Source organism: Stegodyphus dumicola, chromosome 5 (assembly GCF_044657685.1).
Source record: "Stegodyphus dumicola isolate Sdum_Otavi_A_Nest chromosome 5, ASM4465768v1".
NCBI classification, from domain to species: domain Eukaryota; kingdom Metazoa; phylum Arthropoda; class Arachnida; order Araneae; family Eresidae; genus Stegodyphus; species Stegodyphus dumicola.
In genome coordinates this window covers 166,762,984-166,777,782 of record NC_140772.1, presented here as the reverse complement: position 1 = coordinate 166,777,782, position 14,799 = coordinate 166,762,984, and the positions used below count along the sequence as shown (strand labels likewise).

Sequence of the window (14,799 nt, the reverse complement as noted above, 5' to 3'; positions counted from 1 at the left end):
TTTGCATATAATAGTGAATCATCAGGGAAGTTTACTGATTGACTTTAAAAAAAAATTCACGCTATTGTTTAAAATACTGGAAAGTTACCCGCAAAGAAAAAATGAAATTTCCTGTGTCATAAACTACTATATGCAATTCAAAACAATGCAGAAGAAAGAATCGGAAGTCAGCATGAGTTGACGAATGCTGCTTGGTGTCATACGAACAAATAGCAACAGGCATTTTTCGTTTGTTTATTATTTTTGCCCTTCACTTAATGCATTGTTTGATCAAGAACTGGTAACAACTGAAATTTGAGAAGGATTTTTGTGAAATCTGTTAAATTTAAGAAATCAGCCTGTGGGAAAAATGCTGCTTCGTTTTTTTCACAAAGTTTGCCTCGACCCCAAACAAGTGAGATGAATTCTTAGACACTTTCTCACTGAGCAAATCTTCATTAAATATATATGAGCATGCGCATTTTTGACAAAAGCAAAGAACTGATGTTCACCCTGCCTTCACTAGGTCAAGGCACTATGTAGATAAAAGAAATCTTTTCTGGGTAGGCATTGTTACGCTTTCAATAGTCTTACGATAAATTACTTTTGTAGTAAATATAGTATTAGAAGGTAATGCTATCATTCTGAGATTGGAAGAACCGTACCATTGTCTTTGTTTGGGTTGAACACAAGACCTGCGTTAATTTCAGAAAGCGCTTTATGCTACAGTTGCATAATGTTATTCCCTTTATTTTATTTCTTACTCTTTTTTTGATAATTCTGTGGTGTGGAAGTTATCTATAAAATTATTGTTTTTCATCTTTAAGGGCTGTGCAAGATTGTGATGTATGAATATCGTGTTAGAGATATAATTGAGAGTCTTTGTAATTTTTGAAAATATTTAAACACTAAATAACGGTGAATAACCTTTGTTCTGCATTTGAATTATTTTCTCTATTCCCTTTATTTTATTTCTTACTCTTTTTTTGATAATTCTGTGGTGTGGAAGTTATCTATAAAATTATTGTTTTTCATCTTTAAGGGCTGTGCAAGATTGTGATGTATGAATATCGTGTTAGAGATATAATTGAGAGTCTTTGTAATTTTTGAAAATATTTAAACACTAAATAACGGTGAATAACCTTTGTTCTGCATTTGAATTATTTTCTCCGGAGAATTTTTATTATGCCTCCAAGCGAAATGGACAAATTACTTTTATTTTAAGACTTGTATTCTTAAGTACTAATATACTGTGCCTTTACATTAAAAATGATAACCCTTGAATGGTTTGTTGTAATCAGTTGATCATATTTACATTAGAAGATTTCGTGCAATGTTTTTCTTAGATTAATGTAACCTCTGATGAAAATATAACTTTTAAGTAATAGGATAATGCAAGTAATTAAATGTGTAATGTAGATAGAAAGAATTATTATGTAAATGAGTTATTATTCAGATAGTAAGAATTATTATATAAAAGATGAGAATTATAAGTAATAAAAGGAAAACTGTAAGTCTGAGGTGGCCAACATTTGTACAACCAAGAGTCAATTTACGATTTGCGATAGCTCCACAGGATCACAATACATTTTCTTTGGTGAATATTGTTCGCAGCTAATACATAATTTCATAATTCACAATTTCGGAGTTTTTAATTTAATAATTTCATTAAATAATACATCTTAAAATAATATTCTTATGCATATAGTAATTATATCTATATACATCTACTCTGTATGTGTAAAATGCTTAATTTAAAACCGCCATAACAGTTTTTTTTTTTTTTTTCCCACAACAGCAAAAAGAAAATTAAAGTGGTGGGACTGGAAATCATAAATTCTTTGCCAAGCATATGCAATCTTTAAATTTTTAAACTAATAATAAAATGTTAGCAACAGTTAAAGCTAGTATGCTTATTAAATTATTTTGATATTTTTCATTGATAGCGAAATTATTAACAAAATATCTACCATTCGGAAAGCAAATTCATCTCTGAAGTCAATGTAAAAGGATCTGACTGTTCTGTTTTATATTAATATACTTATTATGGTATAAAGACTGAGTATTATTAGTTGAACATCTCTTCGGATTCTTTTGAGAACTAATAGTTTATGCCGACTACAGTATGGGTATAAATCATGGGTTTTCTATTTCTCAGTTGTCTGCATTTCAGTTTTTCTCCTCTAAGATAAGTAGTTCATACATTTCACAAAAAGCTCTTCTCGTGCAAAACTTATCCATTTTAAAGGTTTAAACTTTAATTTACTACGCTTCTCTTGTTTACATTCTATAAGTAATAAAACAAACGCGGCGACCACAGTTGCCTTCTATGAAAGGACAAACAGTTCCCATCCACGTTTTCTCCGGAATTCGAACCCAGGACGGTCGATTAGACGGTCAGAGTCATTAACCGCTTTCCCGGCTGAGAGTCAGTCTCAGAAACAAATGTAAAAACACTGTAAATCTTATATTCTTAGCGTGAATTGTGAGATTATAATTATAGATCATCCATAGTAAAAATTTGATTCTAGCAAGAATTGAACCCTAAGTGTTTGTAGCTTTGCAGACGACTATTCTCTAGCTAAACTACGGATAATATTGGCCATGTATTTTTAATTTCTAATTAAATTTTATAGAATGGACAACACAGATCCTGTGTATGAATTTTCTTGTTTAACTATAAATATTTCTTAATGCATTGTAGAGTCATTAAGTTTTAAAAAAGAAGAAGAAGAAGAAAAAAAAAAAAAAAAAAAGCAGGAGAAATGAAAAATGAGCACTGCCCTCGGCTGGACTCGAACTACGGACCTCTCGAATACGCGCAGAGTATGGTGCCATTACACCACGAAGGCATGCTAAGAAGGCGGAAGAAATGCCTTATATACTCCCCTTTTTAAAGGACGACTGGGGATTAGGGAACCCAATCGCCAAATCTTAATGGTGGAGAATCATCGTCCACCACCTTTTTTAGTTAGGGCGCCACTGTAGAGACATTAGGTTATTTCAAAGCAAAAGGCATGACAGCTGAGCAATGCCGTCGTCGGGACTCGAACCAGGGACTTCTCGAATACGCGCCGAGTGTGCTGGCCATTACACCACGAAGGCATGCTAAGAAGACGGGAGAAACATAGCAATACATAGCATATTTCTTCTTACTAAGTAGTATAAATAAAAGAGTTAATTTTTAAATTGACTGTAATATTTAAGTGGTTTTTTAGTTTTTATCCAGTGACACATTACCTTATTTAATGCGAAACAATTTATCCTGTGATAAAGTCTTTAAAACTGCCGAACATTGGTAAGTTCGTCGAATTTTAGATTTGAGAATAATCGGATCTAGGTTTGGAGTTTTTCTCTCTAAATTTCTCTAGATGTATTGCAGAAAAATATTCCCTAAAAAGTCTTCCAAGGAAGGCAAGTCATAAAAGGCTGCTTGCCTTTTAAAGCCTTTGATAGGGCATTTACTACTACAACTAGTTCTTAAGATAGGTGAAACTAAAGTATATAAATTTCAGTTTTGGAAAATATAGAAAATACTTTTTGTCGCTGCTGAAAATTCATGAAATTTAAATTATTCATATATTAGCATAATAAAATTTAAAAAGCATGGCTTTAATGAAATTAGAAGTCAGGATTTAAAACTAGAAAACATATTTTAAATAAAGGTTTTGATTTCCTTGGTTAACCTTAGATACTTACTGAAGTGGACATGATGTCCTGAGAATTCGAGATTAATAATATAAAGAAAGTAATAGTGCAAATTTGCGGCATCACGGTCGGCTAGACCCAAAAACGTGCGATGCTGAAAGAAAAAAGGTCGCTGCAAAACAACAAAACACGTTTTTTATTCAAGAGTAGAAGACAACACGCCTATCAACGAAAGTTAATGACTTAAGCCAAGCTTTAAATCCGGGCTTTTAGCGAGCGATATAGAAAGTAACTCAAAGAAAAGGAACTTGGAGACATTTAAAGAACGGGGGGAGGAAAACCATTCAATGCATATGCCAAACTCCCTGTTACTAATATCCCAGCAGAGGGCGCGCATTACTTTCCTTTGCCATTCTTTCCCTCCTCTCTTTTTTTCCGGGTTAGGTTGCGCACGCAGGTATTCGACCAATGAATTTTCTGAGCTCAAAATTCAAGTTTTCTTCATTTAAACTTTTGCTTCTTTAGTGCGCATACTCTTAAAACAATTTCGAAAATAAGAATCTATGAAATCTTATCAAGATTTGATTTTTTACTCATAAAATTAACAAACAAAATAAGCTTATTATTATTATTTCTTCTACTATTATTATAAATGAATTTTAAATTAAAATTTTAAAATACTAAAAGTATGATAATGATTTAACTATCATGAAAAGCATTTCATGTTTTGAAGAATAATTGTCTTCGGAACAATTCTCTCAATGCTATATTTTGTGAGTTTTTTAGCAAGAATGAAGACGCAACGAATACCGTTAATAATTATCAATATTCTGTTGATTTTTGTATCTGGCTGTGCTACATTCCCTTCAGGAGCTACAGTAGAAGCATGTGATTCCCTTTTGCCACGACATTTACACACAAAACCCAGAGAACTTTCTGAATCACCTTACGTATTTACCGCATCAGCGAGCAGTTATTATCCCGATTCAAAAAGAAGAAAAATTAAAGGTAAGTCTGTTAATGATAACTTATTGTAACTTATTAATATATTAATTTTAAACTCTATCATGTATGATATTCCTATGGTAAATTTCATTTTTTTTATCTTTTTATTTATACGATCAAACGTGATATACGTGGTAAGATTAAAAAGGGATTTTATTGATTTCTGTCGAATATTAGTTACAATGCATGAAAAAAAACTTAATGACAGCAATGAGCAAGAGTTCGCGAAATATGCATTTTTAAAACTCGTTGCCCTCGATGAACTATATTTTTTTTAATCGATTCGTAACGAAATACTGCTCTAAGAGAAGTGAAACGTTTTGTTTTCAATTTTTGACGCTTTAGTACATCATATATTTGAATTTTAATGAAAATAATAAAGCAATATCACAAAATCCAATGACTGTGACAAACTTGTGCCCAAAACTGGATGAATTCAATAGGTCAACTTTAATCTCTGTGGACCAACTTATGTAAACTTCGAGAAAGATATCAGCGCTTTTTCTACGCGAAATTCCTCTACAGAAAGTAGAAATTATAATCACTTCGTCTGCGAAAAATATTTATTACAAGCTTCATGTTCAAGCGCTGCAATGAAGCAAATACACAATTTTGCCTTGAATAATTTTCAATCCGCTTATATCGCAATTAGCCAGTTCTCAAACGGTTGCCATATATCTTATTTTTTTCTTTTTTTGAAATTTAATCATAAGTTTTTATTTTGTTACTAATAAATCTAATTTATATAATTTAAAGGTAATTGTTATAAAAATTTATCCAGCTGATAATTTTTTTAATATTTGCCGCATGATTCTGATTGATATTAAAGATGTTTCTAGTATCGTATGTTGTGGCACTACAGAATTGTTAGGTTTTTAACATCTCAAAAGGGACGTTTTTAATAGCTTTCTTGAACACATTTTTCTCTCTTAATAAGTTCAAAAGGCGGTCTGCAAAAAATATTTCTCGCAAATGAGTGACAGAAATGTCCGTATTTCCAGAACTCGAAATTTACATGGCGAAATCATAAGGTACCACCTAGCCCCTTTCCGTTTTTTTGCTGTCAGTTAGAAGAGGTATGATTATAGACTTTCTCAAGACATGATTTTACAGATTGGCTTAGCCTATAAGTTCTGGTCCTACCCTGTGAAAACATAAACCTTTTTTTTAAAAAAAAGGTTTAGGTTTTCACAAAAATAAATAAGAAATGAACAACAAATCAATTTACATTCTTCCGCTGGTCTTTACTCTTGCTTTCCTACGTTCAACAAGTTCTTCAATGCCCGGACAGTAGAAATCACCGTCTTTTTGAACAGCTTAAACCAATTTTTAACTGTTGTAAGAGGCATCGCAGTTTCGCCATACACTTCACAAATTTCTCGAGCAGTTTCTGCGGCTTCGGTACCTCAGTCAAACGCAAAAATGTGTCGAAAATGCTCTTTTTTGTCGACTTGACACTTCATTTTAATGGCATGTAAAGAACAAAAAAGCATATCAGCGCAAAAACTAAACACACTATTTTGCAGACCACATAATTCTTTAACGAAAAATATAAAACGTGTTTCCAGTACATTTTTGTTTTGAAAAGAAAATTTTAGTTCTCTGGTGAGATGCCGTTATATAATAATCTCATCTTCAGAATTTGGGCTGTTTTTGTTTTGTTTTGTTTGTTTGTTCATGCTGAGCTCATTCAGATCATCGGGTACCTTCTCTTAAAGTTGTCGGGAAACAATATTTTAAAAAAATATTTCAAAACATCGACATTTTTTTTTAAAAATATTTTGCCTTACATTAAAATTTTATTTTCATTCAAGAAGCTTTCGTAACGGGGAAGTAACTAATATGATCCTTTTCAATGCAACCAAGCATAATGCATATGCAACGTTCGTCTTAAAGAAGACACTTAAGCATTAGTATCAAAAACTGTAGTATCTTTTCTTTGAAATGATAGTTAGCCCCGTGTATTTCTTGTGCATTGCACCTTCTCGCCTTGAACGGTCTCTTTCTTACTACTGACTCAAAAACAACAAAAAATTTACGTCGACGCAATATTAAAAAAAAAAAAAAAAAAAAAAAAAAAAAGAAGGAAAACAAACTTTACTAAAAGAGCCTGAGACATATTAAGAACAACGTCAAGAAATAAAGAAGGAATAGATATGTTTTTCAAAAAATGTTTAAATGCACAGAAAAGTAGTTGGTAACGAATAGAGCAGTGACTCGCAAACCGAAAAAATCATTAAAACTCTATAGATTTCTCTAAATATTTTTCCTGAAGAATATCGTTTCGAAATTATTTGAAATTAAAATAATGAAAATTGGTTGCAATAGTGAATGAATGAGGCTGCGCCTGAAACAAACTTTGTAGTTTCTCATGATGAAGTCGCTTTTTCTAATACCCCATGTCTCTGAGAAATTATATGCAATGATAGTGTCTCATTTTTAAGAATTGAGTATCTCATATTTAGAGAATAGTCCCTTACATATGAGAAACGGATTGTTCCTAATCATACCACAAGATTATACTACTAAATTATGTTCACTATGCTAACTTAAGCACACCTACACCTCCTATGAAATGACACATATACATTAAAATAGATAATCTTCTTATCAGATTATGTAAAACGTTTCCAAAAGATTTCATGGTTAAAAACTTCTTGAACGATTGGTAGTAGAGACTTGATTTCAAATTAAGAATTGATTCGAAAAAGAAAAACTTTCAGATTGTGATAATATTGGTCAAGTGAAAGTAATAAAAAAAAATTAAAAATTTACGTAGTTATACAAATCCTCTGATAAAAAAAAATATTTAGAAAGGTTTTGTTTTCTTATTCTGCTAAAGATGGAAAAAATTCTATGTCATAGGGGGACCGGAAAGTAATGTCGTTTCTGCGTATGTCGACAACAACATGCTAAGGGCAGAAGTGGAAGCAAATCCACGTCAAACACTCTTAACCAACCTTGGTCGACCATCCAAGAATATTTAAAGCAGAATGGAAAAATAAACAAAGAAGATGTTTGAGTCCCCATAATCTGTCCGAAAAGAACAAAGCCAACCTATCCATCACATGCAACGTATTGCTTCAACTGCACCATACAGAACCTTTTTTGATCGTTTGATTAGTGGAGACAAAAAAATAAGTCCTATATGATAATCCAAAACTCAAAAGGCAGTTTTAATAGGGGTTATAAAGGGTTTACATCCCAAAAAGACGCTTCTGGGTGTTTGATGGAGTATTCGCGGAATTGTTCATTTTGAATTGCTGAAACCTGGACAAACTGTTAATGCAGACCTTTATTGTGAGCAACTGGATGGAGGGAACCAATCTTTAATCGAAAAATATCAGTTGTCAACAGAAAAGGCGTCATTCTGCAACACGACAATGCAAGATCGCACTGTGCAAGACGAACACTGGAAAAAATTAATGAACTGGGGTGGAAGGTACTGCCATACTCACTCACCATACTCGGCCGATCTTGCAGCATTAAATTTCCATTTATTCGGATCCCTAGAACATTTTCTTATTGGGAAAAAAATTTGAAAATTGGATGATGTCCAAAATGTCCTCTCGAGATATTTTACTCAAAGACCAATTTATTTTTATCGGTCCGGGATTGAAAATCTGCATATTAGACTGCAAAAGGTTGTTGATAACGAGGGTGATTATATTATTGATTAAAAATAAAAACTTGTTAAAAATGTATTCGTTTGAATTTAATGTAAGAAAGCGACATTAGTTTCCGGTCCCCCTATTATATATATAAATGTTCAAATTATACGCCACTTTTTTATGAGAGAATGATACAGAATTTCATTGCGTACAATTTCCTCTGTTACAGATTTCACCGAATAAAGAATTTTAAAGATTGTATAAAAGTGAATTTTATAAATTACAAGAATGTTCTACAAAAAATTTTAATGAATAATATTTTAATTGATTTTGATTATATGAAGACAGAGTTATTAGCACATCGGAAGGGTATAATGTATTTTCACTGAATAGATTTGTTCCAAACGAAGATCGAAAGTTGTTGAGTTTGTTCACAACCGAAGAGGTCTGAAATCTTTCATTTATCTCTCAATTTAGAATAAAAATGCGTCTAAGCGTAGCATTAGACTTTATTTCATAGTTTTAATATAATCAATAAAATGCGCTACTAAACACCATATTACAATCAATTCTAAAACCAATAACCAAAATTCTATACTATTTTGAGGTAATCGTCTTAGAGAAGATGATTACCGGTGATGGCGATTATAAATGTTCACATTCTGTTCAAAGCTTCTTCAAAGAGAAACACATTGACGGAAACGTATGGCACATGGATTTATAAATAACATGACGAATAACATGACGAATCAGGCACAGAAATGTAAGTAACGTAGCAATAATATATGTTTTGGAAAATTTATGACACATTTAACTTTCTGAAAAATATTGTAAGGGGTAATGATTTAAATGGGAAAAACAAATCTCCTGTGCAAAGTATCCCGTTCTCCAAAATACTACTTAAACCTTACATTTTTATATTTAGCTTAGTCATTCCATTAACATACTGCTTATTGTACACTACTTCGCTGAAATCAATCTGTTAAATTTTGTTTTATTGCCGATCACTTGTTTTTCTAAAGAATTTCATGAATTAAAGTGACCATTTTATTTCCCCGATTACAAAATAAACAGTTTAACTTGGTTACAGAATTTAGTCTTTCAGTGAATAGTAGAGACTCCTCCACTTTTTCACCCCTCCTAGCAAAATTTATTTGCCTTCTTTAATAGAAATTAGGAACATTTCATTTTTTGACCTGAAATTGATTTGCGCTACACAGACCCACTTGAGCTTGCGCAGACAAGAAATAATAAATTTGGTGCATGTCAATACAATTGCTTCGCAAATTTAAAATATAGGTAATAAATTATATTATATATCCTGAAACCAGGATACTCTTAATGATTCTGAAAAGATAAACTTCTGTGATCTCATAAAAGCATTATATGAGTTCCGAAAAAATTGTAGATATAGTTCCTGATTTGTATATAACTTGAAACATTCTAAGTTGGTGTTGAAATTACGGATCTTGCAAATTGCATTGATAAATGCATTTGATCTCTGTTGGTTTTTTGAACAGGGTTTTCCAGCAGGGTTGGTACTGACTACTGGGGGGGGTCATTGATGAACGAGGAGTCGACAGACAAATATGCGCCTCAATTGATCGGCATAAATAAGATCCTATTGACTACAAAAATAATTATTAATAAAATTGATAACTAATTGATTATGAACATAAAGTTGTATAAAGCTGTAGTAAGGAAGAAATCATAATAAGAGATAAATATACGGAAAAAATACGCTACAATTATTTAATATATATATATATATATATATATATATTGCTCAGTAAGTGGATTATAAAACAGCAGAACGCAAGAAAATACTATAAAAAATACGAAGAACGCAAAACTGAAATGGAAAACAAAAAACAGTTTGAATATTTTTAAACGAGGTAATTTAAAAATTAAATTAAGCAATTTTATACCAAATATTAAAAAAATTACATCAATACGTGAAGCGCAGCCATTCCATTAATTAAAACCGAACTTTTGCGCAATTAGAATCTGTGATTTTGTTTCTGAAAACTTGTTTTTATTTGTAAAAATAAAAATAATAATAACAAAAAAAAAAAATTAATTAAATTACGTCCAAAGGGGCGTTTTTTTAAAGTTTTGTTGTTACCTTTATTTATTAGATATCATGTTCTTTGCACTTAAACTAAATTTTAAAATAATTTTATATATTATCAATAAAATTTAGTTCAATAGCAATGTCGCAAAATAATTTTAAAATGAGCATATCTTTAAAATTTCCGATGCACAGTTCGACGCGCTGGAGATAAAAAGGTTTTTTTTGCCCCGTAGAGTGTTGCCATTGCTCGCTTTTAAATCGTTGAGTTTGTTACTCAAAAATTCGTTAAAGTTTTACAAAATATGAAATCAATAATAAAAGAAATTCCAAATTTCAAATTTGGGATTTGCCCATATTCGCAGCAGGATTACGTCATTCAAAATTGGATGGCTCAATAGATACCGTTGTTTTATCACAATGCGAGAAATATACATACATTTATGCAGATTTTTCATTATTTAATTTCTTCAAATATAATGCAGGACTCTAACATTTTGTGGCAACAGTTTGAAAAGTGAACCGACATTTATAGGAGTCCGACGCAAAATGCCAAAATAATAATAATGACTAATAATAATAATAATACCAAAAATAATCAAACACAAATATAATAAGTTCCCCCCCGAAAAAAAAAACATTGTCTATATCCTAAATATAATTATCTTTAATATATCCTTAATCTAAGTATCTTTAAGTTATGCATGCGCAATTATTTGTATCATGATTATGTTATATGGTTGCGTGCGTACGGGTTCGTAATAGGTTGAATGCACATGTTTCATGAAAAGTTAATCAAATCAAATTTATTCTTATCACAAGAAATAAAACAAAATGTTCAAATTTTTCCTCACAGATATTTGTGCAATATCACAATATCACACATAAACTACTAAAACGTTAAATAGAACACAATTCAAACGCAGAGAAAACTAATCCGATCTCACCGCGAATTCGCTACATTCAACAACAACAAATAAGTAAACAACTGAACTGAGATGTTTCGCTCTGGCTTTTTAAAGCTTTTTAATCATGCACGAGAACATTCTGATAATTTCTCGAAGTTTCTGGAAATCAAAAGAATACAATTAAGTGATATCTATTTATTAAATATTAAATGCGTGTGGTCCTGTATTTTTACTTTTTCGGCGTAAGGGGGTTATAAAGCAGCACAACGCAAGAAAACACTATAAAAAATACGAAGAAAGCAAAACTGAAATGGAAAACTAGAAACAGGTTGAATATTTTTCAACGAGGTAAAACTCCTCCTCGCTGCATTGCGCGGGGTAGTAAAACAATTTTAATTATAATTCTTCTAAAAATAGCAAATTAAATACAAAATCTATAACAATATTCTATATATTATAGAGGTAATGTAATAGTTTCGATGAAGAAAACCATCAATAAACGTGGTCGGTGTAAGGAAAAGGCCTGGGAATCCTTAGGTTAGAGACAGGTTACTTTAAAGAAGAAAATTATAACTAATAATTCCAATACTTACTTATGTTCTCAGAAATATTGGTCACTTTCCGAAATTGTCGTCTACTGAAAATTGTCCCCATGGGATATTTTATTATAATATATAGAGTGTAAAATTTTTGTTTCTTATTGCATCAAAAGGCTGCATAAAATACAAAATCTAATGGTAATGATTAATTTTTTTGTAACATACAGGCTGCAATCTTATATATATGTATAAAATGTGTTTGCACCGTGTCTACAAAAATCTTTATGTTGGCTTTATTTTTGCAACCCTTTTTAGTAAACACATACTTCGAATCAGAGAAATGTTTTAAATGATGCAAATGTTCGTGTTTTGGAATTTTTGAATTAAAATAATAATAAAAAAAACTTGTAAAAATTACAAAAATCTACCTTTTTATAAAGTCCGCCAGTTCCTAAAGTTATGTTTAGAAAATTTTATAATCATAATTAAAAAAGTAAACACAAAAGATTTGACTCTTACATAACAAAAGTTAACCGAGATATATAATATTAAAGTTTAAGATCATATTCGGATGTCGTATACAAGTTGAAGAATGAAATTGTGCATTTGTGCGGAAATAAAATAAAATGTCAGAAAAAGTTTTCTGATCTAAATAAATTAAATGACAAACACAATCTAATGCAGATTGTTGAGAAAAATACTGATCAGTAAGTTTTTTTCAAAACGGATATCTTACAAAATTAGTGTTCTAGATATTAAGTTTATTTATTTGTATTCGGGTATTTAGAAATTCAGAAACGCTAAAGCATGAGTTTTTGTATCATTTAAAATATATTGAAATTAGAAGAATAAGTCTACACTAGTGGCTATAAGTTACAAAATTTAGTTTATTTAATCGTGTTTATTAAGAAATTTAGAAACGTTAAAACATGAGTATCAGTGTCATTTAAAACATCTTGGAATTGGAAGAATAAGTCTACGACCAGCGGCTGTGAAAATAAAAGCTGCGTGTAAAGATTTTATGGGCACAGCGTATAAACATACACACACATATATATTTATTTTTCTTCAAAGTATATATTTTTTTAAATTTTAATATTTTTTATTAATACCGTTTTGCTTTCAAAACAGATATGCAGAAGCAAATGCTAGAGCTTTCAAAATTAAAATTCTTGAAGCTGATTTGGTAAGGATTTTTTCTTTCTCCTTATCAAGTGTCTTCGTAGTGTTATCGAATTCCATGGAGAAGTCCGGAGTTTAAATCTCGGTAAGAGCAATTCCCATTTCTAAAGTCTCCATCTACGAAATCAGCATGATAACTTTAGATGTGGCGCCTAATCAAAAATGCGGTGAACGATAATTCGTCCTTACTGTGATTTAGAGAATGTGTTCTTTTCTCTCCAGTCTTTCTTTAAGTCGGTGAGAATGTAAGGAGTTTTCTCCTTCTTACCATGGGCCCTCGCGGTTTAACTGGAAGCAAATCCGATTAGCAATCGGGAGATAGAAGGATGGGATTTCTCCGTTTTCTCGTTTCCAGATTCGAAATAAATCTGATGACCTACCAATGAAAGTTTTATTTAATAATTTTTTAACAGTTAAGATTTAGATACAGTAGGGATTGTCTTCGTTTAAAGCTCATTTCTTTGAGATCAAACAATGTAGTGTTTGAGCTTTTTAAACTTCAAATTTATTTCATTTATTTATTTGATTTTTGACTGATTTGTGTGTGAAAACCACTTTTCAGATTGACAATTTTCTTCTGGAATGGAGCTCTCATGAAAATTTGAATTTCATGTAATTTTATGAAAATTCATTACTTGGTAGAAATTACCGTAATCTGAAGGTGTATGTTATTTGATTCATTTCTTGAACTGGGACTATGGATTTACGATCAACCATTAAAGAGATCTTTCACCTTGCAATCATTGCACAGCTTAAAATGAAAGACCTTGATCACCCATCTGTAGAATTGACGGTATTGGGCGTTTTACGAAGGTAGCCGCCTTGATGAACGGGCAAAATAATACAGTATTTTTTACTTCAAATTATTATGGTAATTAATGTAAACTTTTAGCTAAATACGTATAAATAAAAGGATAAAAAATAAAATGCACAAAGAATGTAAATCCTAACGCACAATAGCTGGAGGAGGTTCCGTTCTCTACAGAGCCTGTTGAGACGCTGCTAGTCTTTCCTCTAGTCGAAAATGCTTCCGCAGCTTCTGTGAGATAACGTCTACCGTGTCAGCTGTTTTAAGATAATATCAAAAACTCGATCCTATACGGAAGGAAATTAGCTATAGTGATGCATGTTTAGCAAAATACTTTTCTTTTTTCTTTTTTCAAAATTCGCACAAACTGAAGAAAATGTAAATTTACCAAAACGATGAAAGCTAGTACGGTCGATTCAGCAAACAATAAAATTTAAGATGTATTTTGCTGCAGATATTTCAAACACTGAATTAATTTTTTTTTACAAATCATAGACTTTTGATTAATATTCTGAATCATATGGTATTTCAGATTAGAAAGGAATTAAAAAACATGCCTGCATGTTTTTCCCTCCTTTTGAAAAAAATCGTTTTATTCACTTAATATGGAGGAAGGAATGAAAGCTATGATCATACTCATACTTATTTTGTCTGCTGTACAATAATTATATATCTCCAAGTGCTTACCTTTTTTAAATTAAAAATTTTAGCTATTTGAAATATAAGTAGTATTTTGAATAAATTTAAGTAGGATGATAAAGCTGAAACTGCGTAACAGTAATATAGTAGTAGCATTAAAATTTAGATTATAAATGTCCTTTTTTAACAGCTTCTTGAAAGATGAATAACAGTACTACACTTTAACATAGTTTCACTGTGCATTTCTCACAGAAATTATGTTATTGTTCTTCATGTAAAATCTGTTACTTCTGGAAAATATCAAGATTAGAATCCAGGAATTGAGTGTCAAGTGATATGTTTCGCAGTGTTAGTAGTGCTTCAGAAATTTATCAATTAATTCTTTGTAAATTTTGCATTTAATTTCTAA

The 14,799-nt window shown here is 31.0% G+C and overlaps 1 protein-coding gene across 1 annotated transcript in view; it reads left to right on the top strand.

Moving 5' to 3' along the window:
- Nucleotides 1-4,066: 4,066 nt before the first annotated feature.
- Nucleotides 4,067-14,799, top strand: part of LOC118183490 (ferric reductase 1-like) — a 33,267-nt gene continuing 22,534 nt past the window's right edge. The window contains exon 1 of the mRNA XM_035353053.2: nt 4,067-4,635. Coding sequence (XP_035208944.1) covers nt 4,389-4,635 — 247 coding nt within the window. The 5' untranslated portion in view covers nt 4,067-4,388. The remainder of the gene's footprint in view (nt 4,636-14,799) is intronic.